The sequence below is a fragment of the Parus major genome, chromosome Z (assembly GCF_001522545.3).
Source record: "Parus major isolate Abel chromosome Z, Parus_major1.1, whole genome shotgun sequence".
Lineage (NCBI taxonomy): Eukaryota > Metazoa > Chordata > Aves > Passeriformes > Paridae > Parus > Parus major.
The window spans coordinates 51897104-51922988 of record NC_031799.1 but is presented as its reverse complement, the minus strand read 5'-3'; the positions used below and the strand labels follow the sequence as shown (position 1 = coordinate 51922988).

The 25885-nt window shown below is 38.9% G+C and overlaps 1 protein-coding gene across 3 annotated transcripts in view; it reads right to left on the bottom strand.

Annotated features, from left to right (window-relative positions):
- Positions 1–21854, bottom strand: part of CHD1 (chromodomain helicase DNA binding protein 1) — a 56214-nt gene extending 34360 nt beyond the window's left edge. The window contains exons 1-4 of one of the 3 annotated variants that reach the window (XM_015652409.3): positions 21533–21854; positions 19531–19738; positions 1317–1521; positions 273–374 (exon numbers count right to left, since the gene is read on the bottom strand). In XM_015652409.3, coding sequence (XP_015507895.1) covers positions 273–374; positions 1317–1521; positions 19531–19583 — 360 coding nt within the window. In that variant the 5' untranslated portion in view covers positions 19584–19738; positions 21533–21854. Of the gene's footprint in view, positions 1–272; positions 375–1316; positions 1522–19530; positions 19739–21330; positions 21405–21532 lie in introns of those variants that run through there. The other 2 variants (XM_015652411.3, XM_015652410.3) reach the window with 2 other exon arrangements.
- Between the last annotated feature and the right edge of the window lie 4031 nt (positions 21855–25885).

Genomic DNA, 25885 nt, shown 5'->3' with positions numbered 1-25885 from the left:
GTTTGAAAATTTTGTCCAGACAACACAGAATAGCTACATAAAACTACCACAGAAGACTGTTACAATTTTGGGACAACTCACTTGAAAACAAGTAACCAGAGACACCTTTACTTTTCTGTATAAAAATGTCAGTTATTTGAACGCTAATTTTATAGACTCATCCCAGGCTTCTACGTACACTCAGAGAATGTAAGTTTGATCTATGTAATTTTATTGCAATGTGTGAGACAATGAGACAGGCATGTGTACATTTTAAAAATTACATTAATCACCTCTTCTGAAACACTGTCTGATGAGGCTGCCTTTTGTTGTTGCTGCTTCTTGAGCACTGCTGATCTTTGCACAGCAAGTATACTTGGACTAGACTTCCAAAACTAAACAGGAATAGAGATGCAAGAGTCAGTTAAACATACTGAAAGTCTCCAGTTTACTACTTTCCTAAGCATCTTATCAATTAAAAAAATTCGCTACAGAACACTGCATAAACTAACAATATCAAACAGCTTTTTAAAGTTGTAAGATTTCTACAAAAAAAGAATGTTATATGTTAATCACCAGGATAATTACTGCAACATGTTTAACATAGTTGTGTAGGTAATTGTTAAAGCAAAACTTTATAAAGTATACATTTTTAAATCCACACAGATAAATTCTTGCAGATTGCTTAACTGCTATGATTTTGTTTCATACATTAATACTTAAGTACATGGGAAAAGAAATTTAACAGAGAATCCTAAACAGTCTTCAGTTCTTGGTGTAACTGATCTATAACATTCTTCATAAATATGGTATACCAGTCCATAAACATGGGAGAGTGTAGGCAATTCTGGCCCACTGGATTGAAGAGATTATTCTACACCACTTTTTCCTGGATTTAGCTGATTTATTGACAAAGAAAGCTAACTATTTGTAAACTTGAAATTTTTATAAACTCTTTATTGATACAATGAAACTAAGCATTAGAGAAACAATGTAAAAACCGAATTCAGAAATAACATGTGTATTTTTCTCTTCCATAAATTTCAGTAAATTAGTGCATGCTTCTGGTATGATGAAATTTAGGCAGGCTTTTAACTCAAAGTACTTACAAATGTGAGAATTTTAAAAGCACAAATTTAATTACATGAGAAACTTCCCCAATGTTTAAGACAGCAAAGTACATGCTTTCACTAACCTGTTCAAGTAAAAATCTAATTAAGAACACTTCATTACCTAATTTTATTTTTAAAATGAACATTGCTCTTTAAAATAATTTCAAAATATTTTTCTAGTATTTCCTTGCAACCCCTCATCAAAGGATTAATTTATCTGCTTACCTCAGATCCATCAACTTTTGGTGGTTTAGACTGAATTTGTTTTTTCTCTCTAGATGTGTCAGACTCTGATTCTGATTGAGTGACTGACTCTGAACCAGAGTCAGAGTCACTGCTTCCTGACTGGCTGCTGCTTCCGTCACTACTACTTCCAGAGCTTGAACCAGATCCAGAAGCTGATGCTGACCCAGAATCATCATCTGATCGGCTGCAATGACAAGTTAGGAGGATATTACCCAGCTGCCAAAGTAACAGGATTAAAAGGAAAAAAAAAAAAAAGAAAAGTCACCTTAGCTTCTCCTATAACTCAACTGTTAAGTTAGACCAAACAAGTGGGTAGCACACAAATGGAGCCAGTCGACTAAAAAAGTTGAGTTGAATAAAGCTAAAAATAAACACAGAATAAGAACTCAAAGTGTAATTAGATACTCTATGTGAAGCCAAAATAAAGATAAAGCAAAACCATTCAAATTGATACGGCAGTGTCACACACAGGAATTAAAAGTGGTAGAAATGCTTTGTAGCCACACAAACTGTAGAGTTTCACTCCCTTCAAAATACCTGCTTACTGCTCAAATGCCGTATTAGCTAGCAGTTTAGTCTATCTCAAAAAGGCCTATCCAATATTGTTTTCAATCTTCATAAATCAGTGGTAGTCCTTAAAACAAAACAAAAAGCTACACAGACTGTGCTCTTCTGTTGAAAGAGCAGCACAAAATTTTACCTCACAGACAACTCTGAACTTGTCAGAGGTGGTATGACTTGTGCCAAAGCACTTTCCCTGGCATGCTCTTGACCTGTCTAAATTATGGCATCTGTATATTCATTTTATACCAGATTTAACTTAGTTAGAACACACAGTAATTAAATATAGTTATTTTATGCCCATTCAAAAACTTCACAGCATTATTTTTTTCTAGAACAACTTCACAGAGTAGATGAGTTTGAAACTTTAGTAAAATTCCTCACTAGATTAATACGGCATTTCAAAGATATCTTGAGAAAGAGACACCACAGAGCAAAATAATTTTGAATTATGTATACACTGACACAAATGCTTAAAAATCAGAGCAAACATGAAGCCTGAACTGAAAATATTAAACCCAAAACTTTATCAAAGCCTAGCTGATCTCTGCCAGCACAATTAATCTGGCTGACAGTCAGCTGGAGGTGAAGTGAGGGAGAGGGGAGACTGATCATCTGCCCCAGAACATACTTAACTATTTCAAAACTGCAAAACAAAGCAAAATGACTCCTCTGCTTTTGCTGCCACCAACAAAACTGTGCCAACAAATAAATTAAGCTATTCATTAACAGACCCCTGCAGAGTGCACCTCTATCAGCCAACTGCAACCAGCAACCATGAAATAAAGAGGGGCAAAGTGAACACTGTGAAGCTTCCTGGCTCTGCAGGAAAAGATGTGGAGAAACATGTTGCTACTGGGTTCCTTGCACTTGCTGAGAGGAAAGCTCGGAAACAACAAGGCTGCTCTGAAATTTCAAACTTCTTTCATCAAAGTCTTACTTCAGGCATGGTGCTGTAACACTAACCTCACTTGCCAAAAAAGCAGGTTACAGAATATGACACTACAATATATGACCGGAGGTTAAATCACACCAGAAATTAATGGCACACAGTTAATGATTGGCCTCGTAAGAGATTTTCATTGTAATAGAGTTTTTGCACACAAATATTACCTTACTCTAAATACTGGGTGAATCACACCTTTATAAAACAACCATATTTCTCAACAAAGCAAAATGCCTTAAGTAACTGTCAGGGGGACTACAGAAGGCAGCACTAACTGTAAATGAAGATATATAGAGGAAAACTCAGCATGGAGAGACACAAGTAAATACCAGTTGAAGTTCCATTCATAAAAAGTTACCAAAAATATGTAAATGCTACAGAACCTTGAAGGAGGGTAAAGGAATCAAGTACTTTCATGCAGGACAAGGCTTGCTCAAAGAGGACAGTAATAATGTGGATTACCAAATCAAAAATTTATGCAAAACACTAAGCCATATGGATGGTAATTAAGTTAGCTTTCCATACAGCAGTGAAATAGTTCACACATACTAACCAGCACTGACTTCACAGTGCTAACCATAGGTTCAATTGCACACAGAGACAGAAGCAACCAAAACAAAGTGCCTGTTTTCTAAGGTAGCATGGGGAAACCAATACTGGAATAAGACATCTTGGCCAACTTCCTAACATTATAAGCAACGTCTAAACCAGATACAGAAGAGAATGGTGGAGAGTTAAGAGAAAAGATGAAAAAAAAATAGCTTACTTAGATAAGTAAGCAAGAATTACACTGATTAGATAGAATTACAAAATCATCAAGATTGGAAGAGACTGTCAAGATCATCCAGCGTACTCAGCACTATCACTGTAACTCCTAAACCACATTACCCTAGCACCAGACTAAATGCCTTTTGGACACTGTCATGGAGTTACTTTACCTTTAAGAAAGTTAAAGTTGCTGGGAACTGCCTGGAGTCTTTTCTCCTGACCAGTTATCAGTCATTGCTGAGAACTGACAGCAGTTTAGGCCATTGAAAAGTGGGATCAACTTGTGAACCCTACCTTAAAGTGTAAAACCAGAGCTTTCCTGGTTCTCTTTGTTTCCTGGCTGTGAAGGGTGGCGGAGCTCCAGGCCTCCCGTTCCCAGCCCAGGCCATGTGGTCGGGCGGGGACAGGGCTGGGCCTGCCGCGTCTCCCGGCTGGGAGATGAGGGCCCTGCGGAAGGTTTTCCCTGGGCTCGGGCAGGGCCGGGCCGAGCCGATCTCTGGCTCGGCTGCAGGGTTTTTGCTGTAACTAAATTCACTAGAAACTGCTGAGTGAAGAAGGAGAGAGACTCTGGACCTGCAGCGGGCTGGGGCGGTGACTACACTCTCCAGAGCAGCCATGAGGAACTCTCCATCACAGACGGCTCCAGTTCCTGCATCGGCCGAGGCCACAGAACTACCTACAACAGCCTGGGCAAGATTTTAACTCTTTCACTACCCAGATGAGGCTTGTGGATTAATCTTTTATCCAGAGAGGAAAAAAAAAAGAAAGTGATCAACATGAAAAGAGACTTCATAAACTACCAGTGACAGGAAAGAAAAGAAGCTTCAGAAAAGGTAGAGAATTAAGAAGATGCTTTAATTGAGCTGAAATATCTTTCTGTTAAAACTATGGAGATGGACAATGAAGTCCTGAAAAGAACTCCTTTAATTCATGATAAAGTATGTAGGGAGGAATAAAGTGTTCAAAGTGTAAATTTGAGTAATTATGGTATAGTGAAATGCTGGGAGATTTGAAGCCTTGAGAGGCAATGAGAAAACTGTTGTCTAGTGAAGCTCACAGAAACAGATGAAGAAGACTTTTTGCCTTTGAATAACTCATCCTTAAAAAATGCTTTCCCTTGACTCATGGCCCATAATATACACCTCAGGGTGATGTGAAAATGGGAGGGGTGGGCTCTGATAACAGCAGCTCTGGGCAGATGACATCAGGGCAATGGAAAACTATAACACAAATAGTTTTCTTGTGAGAAACTCCATAAATTAACAGGAAAAAACTTCTGTTTCTCTACAAAGACTGGTGAAAAGACTGTAGCAAGAATTGGGACTGTTTTAACCACCAAAGTTCCAAAGTTTTTGTCTCCATTGTCATGTGAACAAGGGAATAGTGGGTAGATAGGGGATGAAAAGGTTTTTCTGAAAGTTTATTCTGGTGTTCTTATTATTGTAGTTTGTCAATAAACTTTTTTTATTCCTTTTAAGTTTTATGCCTGTTTTGCTCTTGTTCTAATCCATATCTCACAGCAAGAAATAAGTAATTTTCTTAGTTATTGGTTTTAAACCACGACAGACATCTCCAGGGATAAACAATTGATGGGATGTTTTAAGTTGTTTGATGTTTTTCACAGGAATCGAGTGTAATTTCAAAACCAAGAGACTGAAATAGGGAAAATAAAACTCTAGTGGATAACACTATTTGCTGTAGAGTTGGATGCAAAAAAACACCTAATGCCACATCTTATTATTTACTAAGAGATCAGCTAGTTATCATCTAAGGTCTCTGTTAAACAATACCAACATGTCAATATGTGGATATTGATGCACATCATACAGTATTCAAAGAAAAAACACAGGTACCTTATATCTTGCCAGCTAGCTCTCATCAAAGCTCTGAGTCTGGTAATGAATTCCCATGAGAAGGACCAGCAAAGTAAGTGCTATTCCTTAATCCCTGCTTCTCAAAATAAATTGGCCTGATTTGGAGAAGAGCAGCCTAATACAACTAAATCACAACTCAAAGTAACACCTGACAAAGTAAAAATCTCAATTCAACCACATTACTGATAAATGCAAGACTACAAAACAAACTTGCACTCAGGAGTTAAAGGAATGGGGAGAGAAATTAGTGCAATTACAAGAGGGAAAAACAAATAATAAAGTTCACCACAACTGATTTAGAGTTGCCCTAATGATATTATGCATGAAGAATAACATAGGGTCCCTACCAGGGATTAACGTATGGTACACAGAACAGGAAAAAACTGTCATATGAAATTCAAAGACTACAGCATCAATAATATTTACTAAGCTTTCTTATCCCACAGTGTTGAATCAGAACAAGGCGAAAAGACAAACTGAACAGCCTGAAGTCATTTTACAACTAAGGTAACGACAACGACTTGCTGAAACACTTATCGATGTTTAATAAGCTATATCAATTTACATAAATGCATAAAATGTTTGAAATTAGCTTACAAAAAGCTCTACAGGAGTTCAAACACACAAGGCTATTGTGATGAGCTTACTTCAACTATAATCATCCAAATTAATTCAGTTGTGTGAAACTTGTGTGAACTCCAAGTTCTGCCTCTGCACCACATGCTCCCAGATATCTTCATGGAACTACAGTGCATATTAAAAAAATAAGGTAAGAATAAAAAATAAGTCTTCATTTCTACTAAATAGCAAAAATCTTCACTGTTGACTTTCCACGGGACAAGTAACTAACAGGCTCTGAGGGCTATCAAAGCAATGTTCCTTTTATCACGTACTTTCATACACTGCTTCAACCTGAAACTTGGAGGCACAAAGACAGCACTGTAAGTCAGAAACCCAAAGCTCTTGTTTGCAAAGGAGATGGAAAGTGGAATAACAAATAAGCTCTGCATAAAGACAAATTGCAGATATTTAAGACAGTATAGAGAAGCAATGTCTACATGAGATATAACACCTACAAATCCCTAATAGCTGCAACAGTCCATACATCAAAGGACTTTCTTTCCTCCGCAGCAATATGAAGAATTTGAACCAACAGCAACAGTGATGGGGCACATAAGGCAAAAACCACACCTATAGTAAGAACTACAGGCTTAGGGCTCAGTTTGCAGTGTGTAAAGTATTTTCAGTGTTAGAGAGAATTAATATTTTTCTTTCTATCTTACAAGTCAAAGACCCAAAAGAACAAGTTTATGCAAAGATAAAAATATTATACACTCCCAGATGCATAGTGTCCCTTTGCTCTTCCAGTACTTAAAAAAAATATCTAGCACTTCCAATGATAATATTTTGTATAACATAGCAGTTTAAAGAGAACATTTTTGTATCAACTAAAAAAATACCACCCCTCTATTGTCTAGCAGGACTAGATATCTATTCAAACAGAAATTGAATAGAATTTTTTAGCCTAAGGATTAGTCCTTAATTAGTTCTAAAGCTTTGTATTTACAAGGCAGACAGAAAGAATAGTTTATTATCAAGTTTTTTTTTTTGTTTCTTGACATATCTCACCAGAGCAGTTTTAGACCAATATCACACTCAGCTAATGATCTACTTCCAATGTAAACTAGTTTTCTACAAAATACCTGCAAGAAAGCAGCAGCAGGTAAGTAAAAACAAAAACCTATGTAACTTTTTCTAAAACTGAAGAGATCCGCCAAAATATGCACAGATTTACTTGGGACAAAGGGAGAAAAGTTACATAAAGAGGAGAATAAAGAACTAGGTTTTCCCTGCACCACAACAAATGGAAAAGTGAAATCTATCTGAGGCGTTTTCTAGCCATGTCTCTTAAGCAGTGTCCATAATGGAAAAACGGGGCAGTGAAAATGAAGTCTTACTGAAAACCCAATGTAGCAGCAGTTTTCCATTTCAACTTCTACTCAGATAGATATTAGCAGTTTACTATATTGTCTCAATTTAACACACAGAGACCAACGGTTTCTAGCACTTTGCCTCTGAAGATGTAACATCACTGGGGCACTATCTGTACTTTTATTTTTGTTTCACATGTAGTGCTGACCTAAACAAAACTTAACTATGAGTCATTCCTTCACAGTACCCCACAAGCCAGAGTGACCCTGCTTTGGTACTTAACAGAGAAACTATCTCTTAAATGCAGCCTTCCTAGTGATAAAGACACTCCATACTTCAAACTCTTGGGAAGAATACCATTAGTTACCTAAGGGCTTTATCATGTGCTAAGCAGCCAGCCTTTTAGCTGCAGTATTTGCTGTAAGATGTTCTTTGAAAGAGAAACAGCTTCCCCCTCTCCCAGCCTCACCACAGCCTGAGGAGACAACAGTGGCTCATGAAGATGATGGTTTTTAAAGAGGAGCGCACAGAAGGTGTGCAAGACAACTCGTGGGGGTATGTAAAGAATATATTGAAACTGGTATTTAACTTATTTTTTTCTAAGACAAACAAAAAAAAACCAAAACAGAGTAACCCATAAAATAAAAAAAAAAGAAAAAAAGAAAACCCCATACCGCAAATTCAACTCTACAAACATTCAAATATTTCATATGTGAATTTGACAAACCTTCATATGTGAAGGTTTGACACTTGTAAGCTCACTCAGCCCATATGTCTGATGGGCCAGTGTCACATAAGGCAGTTGAGGGCCCAGGGGGGAAGTATGTGCTCCACAACCCAGATGGGTGTGAGTGCTGTGATCAATCCATTCCTTCTGTGTGCAGTGAGACAGACTGCACCTGGTCTCTGCCTGATAAGGTGGATTAATGGATAGTATTACTTAGTTTTAACTTAACTGACGCTTACAGAATGGAGAAGTATTTTAAAGAGTCCTGTAAGGGAACAATGGACTGAAGGTACTGCAAGTGCATGTGAAAAGAAAATGACAACGCTGACACTTCTACTGCAGTACAAGCTCTTCATAGGCTATATTCCAAGGTAACAACGACAATTTAGTGACATCTGACAAGAAGCTGGATTAAAGAAAATTTCAATTATCAAGACTATTCAAAATATTACTTACCAAAGTTAACAATTACTCTTACCCTATCTTGAGATATTAGCCAATGGTACCACAAAACCATGAAAATTAGCAAGACATCCAAAAACTAAAAACTAACCATCCAGAACACAAAGATAAACCTTCATTTTTTCCAGCAATGTTTAAAAAAATGCAATAGTCAATCCTGTACTTTAAAAAATGTCCCTTAATTTAATGATAAATGTTTAGCAGCCTGCACTAAGGCTATCCTACTTAAGATCAAGGGGGAAAAAACTACATGCCATAAGAGAATTGAGTTTTTGTTGCTTAAAAATAGCTAAAATGATGCATGGAAAACTACAGCGACAAACTGATGCACATTTTTTTGTCAGCAAACAGTGTTGAAAGAAAACAGAAAACATTCCTGAAGATTTGAAGAAACAAATTAGTATTAGAACAAATCATCCGTTTCAGGAAGTTTGCTTTATAGTTGGATCAAAGCACAGATGCTCCTAACATGTCCCAAGTTCGGGACTTTCAATAGCAAGGTACACAAAAAATTACTTTTCCTAAATCACTAAAGCAAAAGCATTAGAGAAATAATTTTATCAATAGTAAACTACTTCTTTAATTAAAAAAGGAAAAGGAAAAAAAAAGGTTTAATGAAAAAAACTCTGTAAATGCAACTAGCAAAGTGTAACAAAATGAATTCATCCACTCCACCAACAATAGGCAAGCTATTGCAGCAAGGAATCTGGAGCCAGAAGAATGCAAGAAGCCACTGATGTTCCCAATTTTATGAAAACAAGTCCACTAAATAGTAAAATATTTACAATACTTTGTAACAAGATAGTAAATGAACATAAAAAATATTTATACCATAAGAGATTGAACTGCTAAGAAGCGTTGTTGACCAGGAATATTAGTTTTGGGTGAGTTCTGAGGGTGTTGTTTGTTTTAAGAAGAAAAGTGTTTTGAATATACTACCATTTCTGTGGAAACAATTTGTTACCAGTAGTATGCTGTGGAGCAGATATTTTTGAAAAAATAAACAGACTTTATGTAACCCTTCCAAATGAAGGTGGCATTCTAACAGTGGAAAAGCAGCTGTTTTTCAAAAGAAACTCATGCCATAGAGATAGGATTTTGAAAACAGATGTTTGGAAAGGTTTCCATCACTATGTGATCCTATTACTAAAACCAACGCACATCACCTAAAAAAAGCTATTGTATCAATACACATTAAAAGGTGGGAGATAAAAATTTCCAGCCTTTTAAAAAATCTTTCAAGACATTTCAATGGGTTTTGAACCCATTTGTTAAACACATGAAAACTGCAATCCCTTCACATTAATATGACGAAATGAGTGACAGGGTAGTTTGAAATTTACTAAACAAAATTTAAGAAAAACCTTTGCATAATTAGCTGATGGGTTTGAAAAAAGTAGTACTATGACTCAGTAAGTGCAGTAAACAATGCACTTCTTCCCTCTGAAGCCATGTATCTTTTCTAAGTATCTTCTTCAGATGTGCTAGTCAGTAAAATAAACTTAATGAAGAACCATACCTTCAAACCACTGTGTCACAAAATGTTAAACCAAGATATTACTAAACAAGAATATTCTTAGTATTTTTTTAGTAAGTGCTACAAGGGTTCTTTTACCAATAAAAACCTAATATTTCCAGATATTAAATCCTTATCTCATACTTTTAAATTTTTTTGTGCAGGTTTTATAAGGCAGATTCTAGTACAAGTATTACTACATGTATATACTTCATGAAAGAACTATATATACATTGAAAAGCATGCTGAAATATTGACAGGAGTGTGCAACCAACAATTTTGGAGACCACTACACTAAGGGATAAAAAAAAAGGTAAAGGAGAGATGTCCTCCTATCTCCTTAACCCAGATATATTAAGCAAGCCTTGATTATTAAAAATGAACATCAATCTGTAATCCCTTTTGCAGAGTTAACTATGACCCTCTTCCACATGAGAAGTAATTCAGATTAAATCCTAGTATGCCAGATGCTAAACTTAAGAATAAAAATGGAATTACTTAAGAAAAGCATATACATTTACACACAAGCACTCAAGGAGAGCATTTACATCTGTCATGTCCTCATAGTAAAAGGGGAACACAGAAACAAGAAACACAGAGCTGTAAAATTTCTCTTTAACTTCTCCTGCCTTTGCTCTGAGTTACAGAAATTATTTACACTATTCATCCTGGTAACAGTATGCACTGCCACACTCTGAAAACACATTCAGTCCTCACCAATGGTGAGGGTATATAAAAAAAACTTTTTCTGACATTGATATTGCTGCCCTATCCAATGTCCCCTATGGTGTCAGTACCATCCACAGAGAGAATGGACAGAGCTCTTCTAAACAGCCTCTGCCATCATAATCACTCTTAAGCATCTATGAAGACATGGAAAGAAACAAACAGGAATGATCAGGCGGTATCTCTTGAGACAGCTGTTCTTTAACTGAAGCATAAACCAGTGGAAATCAACATAGAATCTTGGAAAAAACCCTAAACCAATTTCAAACGAAAAAGGTGTCTTTTGTATTATTCAATTTTAGCACATTTACTACATACCATCTCTCTCCTTTTCTATGTCACATGGCAGGGATGTGACTAATAAAATGGCAACAACATAGAGAACTTGTAGCACCAACACCACTGCAAATTTACAGCCTGTTTATCAATTTTTTAAATGGAATTGTTTAAGTTTTTGAAGATCATAGGAAAATACATACAGAATTTTCAGACAGATTTTTAGTAGCTCAGCTGACATTTTCTTCATCTGAAATGGGGCACTCCAACATCCAGCTATAACAAGTCAAAAATAATTATCAGCTGGAGAGAGGGGTCTAAAAGCTTTTCAGAGCATGAAGACAAGGTATCTCGTATTTTAACAAGTAATCGCTGATTTAAACAACTTGTATCAGCAGAATTCCAGAAATTTTTAATCTTCCTTGAAGTGTAAAAGGAAAGGATATGTGAAATAAGAAGAAAATACGTATTTTCTGAAAATACTCAATGGAAGCTACCACTGCAAACCAAATGGTAAGTTAGACTATTTCATACTGTGCTAAAATTTGACTTTTAAAATCATTGCTGCAATAAGGACCAAAATCTTTCTGACAGAAAGGCACTTTACTTGTTTAAAGAAATAATGCAATAAAGTTCTGCAAAAAAGGTACCAAAGTAGACATAATACCTGGTTGCTTTCTTTTTCATGTTTGCCTGTGGGATTCTTTAACTTTGAATCTTCAAAGGTACAGTCTACAAGCAATTTATTTTCTAGCCAAAGAACTTTAAGTGTCAGTTGACGTAGTTTAAATAGGGTCCGTAATTTGACCAACTTTCCTTGCAACAAGCAATGCCCATTAGGGCAAAATAATACCACTGACTTTCTCAAAATTCATCACCTGAACTGACATTAATAATTACTGAGATTCTGGCGTCATATCTCTAGGGGGAGGATGCAAGGAACATTGAGTATTTCCTCAAACACTGATTGGAATACTGTCATAATTAGCTGTCTGTTGCTTTATCATGCTACAAAAATACTGTCTCAGGAACAGTGCTTCTGGTTCCCTCTCTTAAGAGTTCCTTTAACAGAAAAAGGGATGCCAAGTGTTATTTCTTGACAATTCTTTCAATACAAGCCAGGGTCTTTGCTTAAGTTGCTCTGCTGGAAACAGTTCAGCAAAGCACAAAAGTGGATACCTTACCCATGCTCCTAAAGTGGAATAGGACAGATGGCCTAGATACAACTTAAGCAGCCTTTTCCTTTGCCAGTGCATTTGTATCTACTTTTTCTTTCTTCCTGATTAAAGCCTGATTAAAAGTGATAACTAAAAGAAAACTCCACTATTTTTAGGGCAGCACAAATTAGGATCTACCTCTCTTCCTCAGCCTTTCCAAACTTATTCAAGACTGTCTCTCTGCAGGACAGTAAAAAGTTGGAACTCATTTTTTTCACTCAAGTCTCCTGGCAGAACAGTCACTTCACCTAACATAATCAGAGAAACTATTAGCATTACAGACTTCGTTCTCAGTTAACTGAGAATGTTTGTCATGAATCAAATTCATCCTACTTTACCATGCCACATTATCTCTACCCCTTCCTTGCTCTGGTCTCATACTGTTGACCTCCTCTAACCAATTTTACCTTATTGTCCAACTTGACTTTTTTTCTTGCCCTCTTCCCAGATGACTGGGATTCCAAGGAGCCAAATGGCTACAGAAATTCTAAACACTATCAAGACCAGAACAGGAAGTGCAGATGCAAACAGGGAAAAACAAGGTACGCTACATAAAAGAGGTGTTAATATAAAATAAACAGTAATAGAATATTTACTAAGATTAACCACTAAAGTCCATTTATGCTTTTAGGAACTTAACTCCATTAATCAAAACAAAATTTAAGCCTGTCTTCTGTATCATATAAGCCTTCATCCCTCCTCCACCTCCAAGCAAATTGCATGTATTACTTATTTTTTTAAAAGGTAATATGAAAATGTCATTATGTGTTTAAAGGTGCTCCTGAATAAAATACCTTACATTGCATTCACTTTGCTGAACTGAAATAGAAAAAACAAACACTCAAAAACTGAACCTCCCCTCTTCAAACTAAACAAAGACAGTAATATAAAAGACTGCCTAACAGTGGACCCTCATAAGGATACGGAAAATAGAAACAAACATGATGGATAAAGCCCTAATGATGATCTCCTTAGTACTGCTGAAGTTAGACTGTTTATTCACTGTGCAAACAAACCCCAGTAACAATGAAAAATTCAGCAGTCAGCAGTAACTTTCAGTAGCAGGACACCAGCATACTCTGAAAATGAACAGCAAGTCTCAGGATGGAAGTTCTACAGAAAAAATTAGTTTCATGTATGTTGACAAACTGAGGTGTAAAGTCTAGAAAAAGCAATTTCCAGGATATGCCCCTAAGAAACCTTTTACCTCTAGCTCTTAATAGTTCCATCTGTACAGCAGCATGTCAAATCTGATTTGGTATGGAATTTACACACACTGAAGGAATTTGTCAGTGTTTTTTTTTTAATGAACGCTGTCTCTGGGTTCTCCCTACAAGTTCACAATTCAATGCCTGAACGCACTATTTATTTGCAAATTCTTTGAAATAAAAGCAACATAGGTTAAAGAAGATACCAAAGAAGGTAACAGGTTAAAATAAATGTAGTATTTTTTTCCAGCTCCCCCAAATAAATACCTATGCAATGAGACCAGGGAATGCTTTAGGGAAATGATGGGCTTAAAACAAGTATCCTGCCACAGAGCCATGCTTAGCTGCTTTAAAACCAGGTGCCCTGGAGAGGATCATAAAATGAGAAACTGGGCACTAGGAATACAAATCCTAAAATGGAAAGCTAAACAAGTCACATTGCAAAAGAGCTGACAGAAAATTTAAGAATCTTGTCTAGGATAATAACTGATCCAAGAACAGCTAATTTAATATCACTGATTTCAAGTACATTCACTAGACAATGTGACCTGACTGATCTTCTGTTTCAAGGCTAGCAAGACAGAGAGTACAACTTAAGCAAACCGAAGTTCAACACACTAAAAAAGAAAGAGATTACTATCTGCAGAGTCTTTGAAACATATCTGAGATGACAATGGACTGTGTCCTTTGCTCCTTGGTTGTTGGGGTTTTTTTAAACAAGATGAAGGAAGAAAAGCAGTGGAATATGAAGAGGCGATTCAAAATGCACAGAAGTAACAGATACTAAATGCCAAACTCGTAAAATAGCAAGTAAGTTTCTACAGGCAAATGCTTTGTAAATAGTACACTTTTCTAGTTTTATTTCTTTAAGAAATCTTAACTATAAAACTTAATTATAGTGCATAAGGTAGATTTATCTTATTCGTCATTGCCAGTAAAGAATAGAGGGCACAAAGAATATAATGTTCAATCTGCCAATTGTTATTTCCTGTCCTCAGCTACTAAAGAGTATGAACTCAACTGAGTTTTCTTGGTATGGGCTAACACATTGCATTTCCTGTCCTGCAGACTGATTATCTGCTGCTACTGCTGTAAACAAAGCAATGTTACCAAAATTAAACTGATTACCTACCAGCTTTCATGACCCTACGAGCTACGCTGCAAGTCTTTATTTGAAAAATGCAAGTCACACTTCTTAGGAGCAGAAGGAAGTCCCAGGAACCCTTCACAGGCAGGAGGTATCAATGATTATGCAGGTGTCTACTACTTTGTTGTGTAATGTGACCAGCCTTTAACACACAGCTGGATCCAGCAGCAACATGGAGATGTCTTTACCAGAAGCTCCTTAGAGACCAGCAGCAAAAAAGTATTAAATGGAATTAAAAAAAAAATAAAAAAATAAAGCCAGTTGAAGCCAGCTGAGGGGCCTCATCTGGACAGGCCTAATGCATACACTGCTGGTATTACAAAACTTCAATTTGTCTTGAGGAACACGAAAAGCTTGCATCAGCTAAAATCTTGAGACTCTCAGAATAGATGAATTCAATTTAAAATATGTGGCACAGGTATGTGGTATCAGTTGGGTTAGACAAAAACCACGGATAAACTTCAGCAGAAGTTCAAAATCAAACTTAAGATCACATGCAGATCAAGAGCCAGACCATGAATTTATATTATTTTTCTTTTAGTTGGAAAGCTTTCTAGGGAAAAAAACACTTGGGTCTGGATACATGCACTATCTGAATTCTTCCAAAAAGAATTGAAAAGATGCTTTTAACTTGGATTTGGACACCTTACCATGCTTTCATATGCTTAATTCTGTAAGAGATTATTCCTGATAAAAATAGTAATTTGTTAATTAAAGAGATTTATTTCTATTAATTTGTTAATTAAAGAGAAAATACTGCAAAGAGCTTGCTTTATACACTATAAAGTACATATACATATATGTATGTGTGTCTATACATAAATATGTATGTATAGATATATATATACTATATGCTACCAACAGTTTTCTTTACCATTCAGGTACTTTTGTTGATCTGAGAATTCCTGTGCATTAAGTATGTATCTAAATATATATTATTTTATATATGCTCCCTCTTACTGTATACACATATTTTTACTAATATTATCTATTAAACTCCTACTAAAAAGTAGTAATGCATGCGAGTAATTCTGCAAATATGCTTGGTCAATTTATACTACGTTCTACGAGAACGTAAAGTCGAAGCTTTCAACAAATCTTTTTTTACTTTCTATGGAAAGTATGCATTTATATAGTAAAATGAAGCCTGTTGACTAAGTCCTTACTCTTTACTTAATTATGTGATCCACAAACCACACAATCCACAAAACTAATTAAACACACTGAAATTACTATCTTCTCTTAAAATTAATTTTCAAGTGTATAATGACTTGTAGAAGTCTTTGGTATTAAGCAGCTGCTTCCTGCTTACTGCAAAAATGGCCAGTTACCTTCCACTCAAGCTACAGTGAGAATATGCCTTTTTACCGAGGAAAGGAAGGTATGCCCAGGTCCTTTATACCTTGTTCTGCAGAAACATATAAGAGCAAATATATGGGAAATCAGATTGTTATTCAAATAGTGCCAGCATTTCATTGCTGCAGTCCCTGTTCTACCTGGCACTTGTCTTGCAGTTCAGGTACAACTGCCCTTCCTTGCTGATTAAGCTTTCTTATTACTATGTAACTCAAATGTGTACATTCATATTGAAGTTTGTACCCTGAATTGTTCTGAATGCTAACAAGAATGCTATACAAACATGCTCCTCTTGAGTAAGCTTCTTAGCGTACTGCCAGTAAGTAGGCTAAGAAGCGTACTTTGTGTCTTTGTGTCTACACTCACTTGCTATCCAGATGAACAGTAACTGTGATATTTTAGCTTGAGCTACTCAAAAACATTACAGAATACTTATTTCAAGTAAAAAAGAAGCTGGAAAGTAGACTCCACTGTGATTACTAGACAGACATTGGAACACCAAGCAACAAGACTAGTTAACAATGTTTACAGTAATTTCCAACAGGCTCAGTTCTAGTACTGATTTAGAGCTTCAAAGGTTGCTGGAATAGGAAAGGAAAGTCCAAATGGTGTGGCTGTGCACTTCTCCACCTGCAGCAAAACAATGTCAGGACCAACACATGCAACCACAGGAAGTTTTCTAGTGATCTAGCAGACAGATTAATAGATGCAACTCTGGAAAGGTATGAAGCAGTGTGGCGAAAGCTAAGAAGCAGTATGGAAAACTGTTCACTCTTCTCACTTCAGAAAAAAAAAAAAAATCACCTTCACAGCTAGACACAGTGAATAAAGGACAACTACAATCCCTTACAACAGTGCATCAAGTCAAAGATCTATATGATCAATCTCTTCTCCAGCCCTCCTACTGCTAAGAATACCACAAGCTTTCCACAATTTTTTCAAGTCATGGTGTTTCCATAACACACCATGTGTGTTTTTAAATGCAGCCATGATCCACTGCTTAACTTTCTGAAGTAATGATGGTGACTCCCCTACATCCCATTGTTATTATCACTCCAGAATGACAGCAATTGAAGTTGACACCATACACCAAAAGAAATGGCTTTACTGCACTTGCAAAGTATCAAATTTGCAAACTGACACAAATTTTCAAAGACTTCTCCTAGTTAACACCAATGCTCCTGGTAGATTATCACTATTCACTTCTTTTTTCCAACTAATTCTTGAATTTGATCTTCTATGCAATTTATTCTCCAGCAGCAATTCTCAATTGCTTTCTTCACTAATTTCACTTCCACCCTTAGCATTCTGAACAGAATGGATTCACTATGAGATTAGTAAACATATTCTGTTGCCAATTTCTACTCCACTCTCTGAAATTCACATTTCCAGATCTAAAGGATAATTACAGCAACACTTCCCAAGTTACAGTTAACTATCTGTCCATAACTGCAGCTTGCTAAGGCACCTCACCTCACAGTGAAAATCATCTAGAGTACTGGAAAACTACCAATTAAAGTAAAAAAAACAAGTCAGCTATAACCCAAGAGTAAGTAATATAAAAATATACTGTATTATTTTAATAATGGAACTAGGTTAGACAGAGGAGGGTTCCACGATTTAAAATAGCAAGTTTTCTCGCTTCACTTACATGAACAACTTTCTGATAATGAACATGAAAACAAATTTTCCAAGGCCTGCCTGTGAATTAGACTACGGGGTTATCAAGTGATACAAGCCTAGGAAAAACAGCTGTTGCAATTTTAAATTTTTTTTAAGTTTTAAGATGAGCTCAGCAGGACACTTAAGATGAAGCATAAAGTCTCGCTTCCCAGGCAAATATGAAGTTTTGAGTACTGTGCATCCTCCTGATATTTATTTTTCATTAAATTTATGTGAGCTTTATGACATTGAATTGTTTTAGGCTTATGAACTGCTACAGCTTTTGAATAACTTTGATATACAGATATTTATGGGCAATCATAATTCAATAAAAACAGTTTCTCCACAGACCTTTAGCAAGGTGGTTTCTTTCAAGTAGTAAGGAAATTCACACACTACCTTGTCCCAGGTAGGTTCATGTTTGTTGGAAGGTTTTGCTTTGTCTTTTTTTTTTTAAATAACAAACAATATTTTGCCCCAGAAGAGAATCCAAATTTGATTGTTAACTGTAACAGTATCAACTTTATAGGAAGCAGAAAACTTCAAAAATTACTGTATGTTAGAGCTTATGAATTATTTGCAAAATCGAAAATCTACTGTCTTTCCATGTTTAACTACTGTTTCCATGTATAACAAGAAGATTGACATAAATATACACAAGAATTTTAAAAGTCTCTTTCGTTTCACTGTTTATAAATTTCTTTGTGATTTGCACCCAGGGTCACCTAAAACAATTCTCTCTTCCCTGCCTTTCCAGTCCATCATACACTGCACAATTTTGATGGCCACCACATGCTGGCTGATTAGCTGGCAGGTATATGCTCTTCATGTCTTCTCTTGAGGCAATCATTCAGATCTCGTTCTACCCAACTAGAAGTTTCATAGTCTGCAAAATGCAGTCTTTGTTATGGCCCTCTCACTGACAGAATTAACTAACCAGTTCAACAGGCTGTAATCTGACAGGAAGAGGGGCAGAAAAACAGCATAGTCACAAACCACCTCTTGCAGGAGAAGTCTAAGACTCACCTTTTATTGCCAAGTTGATTATTAAATGTCAACGTTCATCATATTTCCAGTTTTAGAAATCTAAACTTTGTAGTGCAGGAGGGGCTTTTTGAACTTGGAAATGTTCTAGTAAGTGAACTTTATTCCACCCCTACAAACAGGCTGTCACTCTGCAGGGACGCAAGGACATTCTAATCAGGTTCTTCCTTGATGGAAGGAAGACTTGATGTAAGACTATAATTTGACATTAGAGGACTGATTTTAGGTTTCTTTTTAAGTTAAGAACACGGCTGGAAAACAGTCCTTTCACTTCCAAAAACAAAGTTAACACTTTCAGCTATACTAGTCTGACAGTTCTGAAGAACAACACATTCATAAAGTATTTAATTTCAAAAACCAGAGCAAACCACTGCCCCTTTAAAGACACCCTAATTAGGTTTTTATACAACACCTATTACGCATGTGTGCCTTGCACTTTACAGAGGATAGCTTTAACCTTTTAATTCAATGTTTTTGATACTTCAGGAACTTTTTTCCTCAAGAGAGATACTATTCTGCTGGATGCTGACATGGCTTTAATACTACTTCAGCTTTATTATGTAAGACATATACATGATCACTCCCATTCTTAGCTGAAATGATGTGAAAGTAACAAGCAGATTAAGCACCTGTGAGAAAGCAAAGCCAGTCTTCCTAACTATGATCTGCCTGTTAAACACCACATATAAGCATTCAAATATAAATTAGTTTTAGTAAACAAAATATAAGAAAATACATAGCCAAGAATAACTGAAATAATCAAGTGCTTACCTTGACTCTCCACTACTGTTTCTTACACTTTCTTCATCACTGTGCCCATTCATTGTAAATATTAAAGTTTAAAAAAATAAATAAAAGTCCACTCAAGTTACAAGGTGGATATCACGAATCCACTTCTTGCTACTCTGTATGTTTTCCAGATGCTGTACGTGTTTGCTTTAGTGTTCTCAGTGGGTACTCAAGATTTCTCCCAAAATACCTAAAATCGGAAAAGAAAACATTAACACAATTCTAAAGCATGTGTGCAATTAAAGACATACCAAAAATAAACTGGGTTTTTTTATCACTAACACTGAAAGGGGGCATGTTTGACATCATGTCTGTAACTCAAAAATAGCATTTTTGTGTGTGTTACCTGTTCATGGCTGATCATTTTATCACCATTCCCTTTTCTGAGAAAAAAAAAATTCCTGCTCTCTGTGAAAACAACAAAAAATAATGTCCAGAGAACAACAGGTTCATATTAGTTATTTTTAAAAAACTGGAAGATCTAAATAAAATACATGAAATGCAGGGAAAATGTCTTGCATTTTGTCTGCAGTGGGGCTCTAGCATACATTTTTTTTGCCATCATACTTCTTTATGCAACTTTTCATGGATGGTGCTATAAAGATGGCAATTTCTGCTGAACTACTAGCTGCAGAATAGGAAAAATTACAGAAATTACATTTTCTTTAGTATTGCAGGGTGAGAACAGTTTACTGGCTATTGGCACTGTATGCCATGTCTTAACTTTGGGCATACTATTGAATTTAGGACAAAACAGATCTAAATATTAAAGAAAAAACGCCTACTTGAAGATATAGGTAATACTAATGTTCTGCTAAGATCTGCTCAGCAGATCTTAGAGAAATGTATTCCATGCACAAAACATAGTGGAACATACACAAAACATTTCCAGGAACACACGTGATGCTACCCACTTGCAGTTGTGGGAAGGAGCAGGAAGATAAAAAACACGAGCTCCCATTAAATCTAACCAGCAAGATCCCTAAGATGGAATGATCATTATTCCACATCAGTCTCCTACTCCAGATCACTGCACAATCAGTATTCGATTCAGCCAGAGAAAGTTTAGGCGCACGGTAAAGGGGCCGCAAGTGTAACCTCAGTAATAATCAGATCAACTTGCGCCCTCACAGACTTAGCGGAGCGAAGGCGATTAGGGTCTTGTCTGCCCCGGGGTGCTACCCAGGAACAAGCCACAGCCCAACCCCGAGCCCATCGAGGCGGTGTTGAAGGAAGTCTCGCTCTGGGGCGGGCACTGCCCTGTGCTCACACGGCCGGGCCGCTCCGGGACGCAAACAATGGCGATGACGGACGGGATCGCGATCGGAAGGAGCCCCGCATGCACAGCGGGGCCGCAATGCGTGACCGGGGACACAGAGGGAGAGCAGGGGGCGCGCCGAGCGATCCCGCGCCGGCACGAACGGCCGCGCCTTGGGCACCCGGTAAACACCGCGGGCGGCGGCAAAACTTTCTCCACGCCGCCCGTTCTCTGCTCCAGGCCGACCCGATCCTGACTCTCATCCTCTGATGCCCGCGCCGCACTCTCGCTGCCGCCCACAGGGAGCGCGGGCAGGGCCGCCCTCCCGCTCCCCTATCGGCGCGGCCTGCACGGGCGCCGCTCGCTGGCAGCGCTTCCAAGGCCGCCGCCGCCCTCCACGATCGCTTCCCCCGGCGCCCCCCACGGCCCGGAGCGGAGCCGCGGCCGCTCTCGGGCTGCCCGGGCGGCTCCGCACTGGCTCCCCCCACAGGAACGCGCGGGAGCAGCTAGACCGCACTGCCCACCTCGGCCCCGGAGAATCCCTCCCTCTCTCGGCGGCGAACAGGGAGCGGGCCCGAGGAGCCAGCCCGGCGCCGGGCATCCACCCCCTCGCGACCGGCAGCGGGGCCGCATTTCCTCCGCACCGCCCACCCCCCTTCTGGCTTCCGTCTCCGGCAGCTGCACGGCTCCCGGCCGGCGAAGGGAGCCATGGCGGCCTCTGCCTACCTGCAGTGCGTGGGGCCCGGCCGGCCAGCCCTCCCCGGGCCCCCCCACGGGCCGAGGCCTCGCTGCGCCCCGCGGGGCGTACTGCCGTTCGTACTGCAGCCCCGGGTCGCGGGCGGCTCCCGCGGCTGCGGCGGGCCTGGACGGCCGCCGCTGCTCTTGCCGGCTCCGCGCTGCCCGCGCCGCGGGCTCGGTCGCTCCGCCACTCGAACAATGGGGTCCGGACCACGCTGGGAGGGGCGCAGGGAAAACAGAGTTAGCGCCGCGCCGCTCCGCCGCCGACTCCTAAGTCCTGCCGACCGCCGCCATCACGCCGCCGCTCCGCTCCGCCTCCCCCTCCCGCGGTCGGATGGAAACCCCGGGCGTGATGTCAGCCCTGCGCCCTGGGACCGACCGGCAGCGGGAGGAGGAGCCTGGGGCGGGGGCGACGAGCAGCGGCAGCGCCGCCGCTGGGCCTCGCTCTGCGCGGCGGAAGCGGTGCGGTCGCGCTGGGAGCCGGCGGGTTCGGCCAAAGCTCCCGCCCGCCATCCGCCCTTACCTTTCTTCTGCCTAGCCCTGGGAAGGCTCCCATCCCGGCCTGCGGGCGCAGGGCGCTGCCCGAGGGGCGCCATGAGCTGAGCGCCGCGGTCGTAGCCCGGAGCGGGCCGCCTGGCACTTCGCTGCGCGGCGCAGGGGTTTTGTTGGCGGTTTTCGGTGTAAAATCACGGCCCGACGACAAACGCGACGGCGTTTCTCACTTTACGCGGTCACAAGCGGCCCTGGGGCGTACTTAGGGAGGTTTGGACTATCCCCTGGCAGGGAGCTGGCCTTCCTCCTTGGATGCAAACATCTACGCAGCGTTTTACGCCCGCTCCTAGCCTTTGATCGGCGTGGTTTTAACGAGATGCGCGGTAGTTAACTGAAAAAAGAACAACCCAACCCCGAAAAAAACCCAAAACAATAAGCAAAAAAGTCATTTGCGTGTCCAAATGTTGCCAGAGTGGTAAAGGAAAGTAGCAGCTGAGTGAGAGTGTGCTGTAAGCAACACAGCACGGCGCTGGAAAGTGGAAGCAGCTTACCTGCCTTCTTCCCCGGGAAAGCATACCTGTGCTGTAGGGCTCTGTTACTCTGCTAGAGGATTGTGGGGACATTACTGACTGACATCTGGCACCGGACCTTTTGACACCCTGCAAGGATGAAAGAGGTCAGATCAGCAGAAAAACAGTTTCCTCATCAATGAGGGAGATGCTGAAGTAAGCTACTCACCGTGTGAGTATACGGGAGGAAGATGGTCACAGGAGTTGTTAAATTAATTCAGGCATGAAGAGTTGTGTTGGCCAGGACCCAGATGTAAGCCACAGTCAGTCAGCTGGAGACCTCTTGGTGCCATTATCTTAACTCATGGTTGCTCTTCCAGGGTGAGCAATGCTGGCTGCCTTTGTGCTCAGTGATGTGTGGACAGCTGATGTACACACTACCCTGCAGCTGAGTTGGTTAGGTTTCCTGGAGCCTACTAAGGAGCCTTCAGTGCACCAAGCATGATGGCATTGGCATCGTTGGCTGTCACACTCAACAATTTCCTGTCTGACGAGCTGCAGAGGCCAGATGAAACATACAGACTGGCTCAGTTCTTAAGCATTGTATAGGAAATTACCACAAAATCTCAGTGATGGATGACAAAGAAAAAAATATTTCCCTCTAGAGTTAAGAAAAATGCATCTAGGAATTGCTTGGACAAGAAAACAGTTTGAAAGGTTACAAGGGTATAAATTATGCTGGTCCTTACTGAAGCACTGGAGTTTGCCCAAGCCATCTTAAAGGAGAATATTTTATGATAGGTAGGAGTGCTGCAAAGAGCAATGGACTGAAGTTTAAATTGAAGCATGTCAAAATGAATATAAATTTTAAATTAAAAATAAATACCTGAGTCCTTCCCACAGGTAGGTGGTTGCTCAGCCATCCCTAGGGGAACAGTGCCCTATCACATATCCCACCATCCTTCCTTTCCCCTCAGTATATACTGAGCATGACGCCATATGGTCTGAAATATCCCTATGGTCATTTGGGCTAAACTGTCCCGGCTGTGTTCCCTTTCACCTCCTTATGCACCTCCAGCTTCCTCACTGGTGGGGTGGGATGAGGATCAGGAAAAGCATTGACTCTGTGTAAGCCCTGATCAGCAGTAATTAAAACATACTTGTTTTATCAACACTATTTCCAGCACAAATGCAAAACATGGCCCCATTCCAGCTACTGTGAAGAAAACAAATTTTATCCCAGCCAAAACTAGCACATCTCCTTCACCACACTTAGTACTTCGATGTCTCTTTATGGACTTTTGATTTGGGTTCTTTTTCCTTTGAACTGAAGATTGATGAGATGGGAGGCGAGTATTTTCTCTCGTTCGTTCTCAGTTGTTTATTTTTTCTTATCAGCATTACAAGGTACAAGGAGCTATGTGCACTATGATAGTAAAGGGGTAAAATGGCTAACAAAGATCTTCTTCAAGGTCTTTTATGTGTCCATTTACCCAATTAACAGGTGCCAACTAAGTTATTTTTATTAGTGACCCAATGACCCAACACCTTTGTGCTGCACTGCGGCATTTTCTACCCAATCACCTACTACTACCCAAAAACCCCTAGGAAAGAACATGAAGAAGAAAGAAGAAGGACAAGAGACAACACCCTAAATCCTCCATCTTGTCCCCTGCTCTCTAAACTACCTTAAACTCTAAACCTCAACCCATTCACCCAGTGATTCAAGAAACTTTCTAATCTACACATTTACACTTTTCTTATTTAACTTTAGCATTTGTTCTCATGTATCACCATGAAAACATGCCCATGAATTTCATATTATATGAAATTCAGTGTTTCTTTGAATTCTAAAACTAAGTATTAAAACCAAGGGCACACAATCTGTATCTCAGACTCCAACACTTTGATTTTTCTGCTTCTACCCTTCAGGTAAGTCTAAAACATGTCCTGAAGAACTCAAAGATCACAACTTGAGGTATAAATAGCAAAGATTTTCTTTCCCTTGAGTAGCTGTTAAATGCTGCAGATATGGTATAGTTTGCTTCTTTTTATTCATTTTGTATCCCTACTGTTATTCCATTTAATTTTACATTCTCTCTTTTACTAAGAAGCCATCAGTAGTAATTTATGTGAGTTAACACGTATCTTCTTGACTTCTTTGCTTCTCACACCCCTTTTATTTTTACCACACCCAGAATCCTGTCCTCATTTGGGCCTAACCAACCAGCCAGCTGCACAGGGCTAAAGATTAGAGAGATAAGATTTATAGGAAAACAACAGTGTCAAAAAACCCCCAAAACAATTATTTTATAGAATTAGTTAGAATTAATTAGAATTAAATCAATTGATTCATGCATTCAGGACTAGGAGGAAAAAACTAGTCTGAATTTTTCACCAGTTTAGTCTGTGGGCCACTTTCAGAACACTCTTGTTAGAAATCAGTTTAATTTAGATCTGTGACTTGTTTGTTTTCACAAACAGTTGATCAGAAATGATTATTTCCAAACTATTTTGTATAAGATGCAATCTTATTGGTCTTGTTAGATTTAAACGTCAGTTATCTGCCAATACTTAAAGTACAGGTAGATTTGTCAGCTGCAGTGCACAGAAACTGGAATTACGGAAGAGAAAACAAATAGTGAATAGTTTAGATACATTGGTTAAAGCTTGACCAACTAAACATAGGGCTTTTTTTTCATTATTTAATTATAAATTTCTTATATTACATATGCAATTCCTTAAAAAAATATGTGAGTACATAATTTAAATTATTTTCAAGTTAAAAATAACACCTTTGGCTGGTAAAAATGTATGCATAAAATTTTGTAACTGTATGAATTTAATTAAATTGAACAACAAACTTGTTGCTGGACAAGCATGACTAAGGCTTCAGTTAAAACTACACATTACAATCAACTAATATTTCAATAGATTACTACTGAGTCTGAACAGAGTACCTGTACACAAGTGGACCTCTACAGAAATATTGTATCTCTGATTTGGCTGAATATCTTGCTGAAAAGCTCAAAGAAGTACTATAAACAGGGGCATTTATGTAGCCTTTAAAGTTAATATGCATCAGGACAACTGAGAAAAGTTCACACTTTTCTTTAAAGTACTATTTTCTTTGGTCTAAGTTACCACAGATTTGTTGGAAGCATTAATTCTCTCCCAAAGAAGCTGCAAGCCTTAGGTGCCAAGTGAGTGTTATGTCTATTAGTGTTTTCTTCTCAATGTTTAGCTAACAAAAGTGCAAATTGAGTGCAAAGTATACTTTTTTCCCTTCTTAGATACTAACCTGAACAATCAAAATATATCAGGTTCTACATGTAGGTTT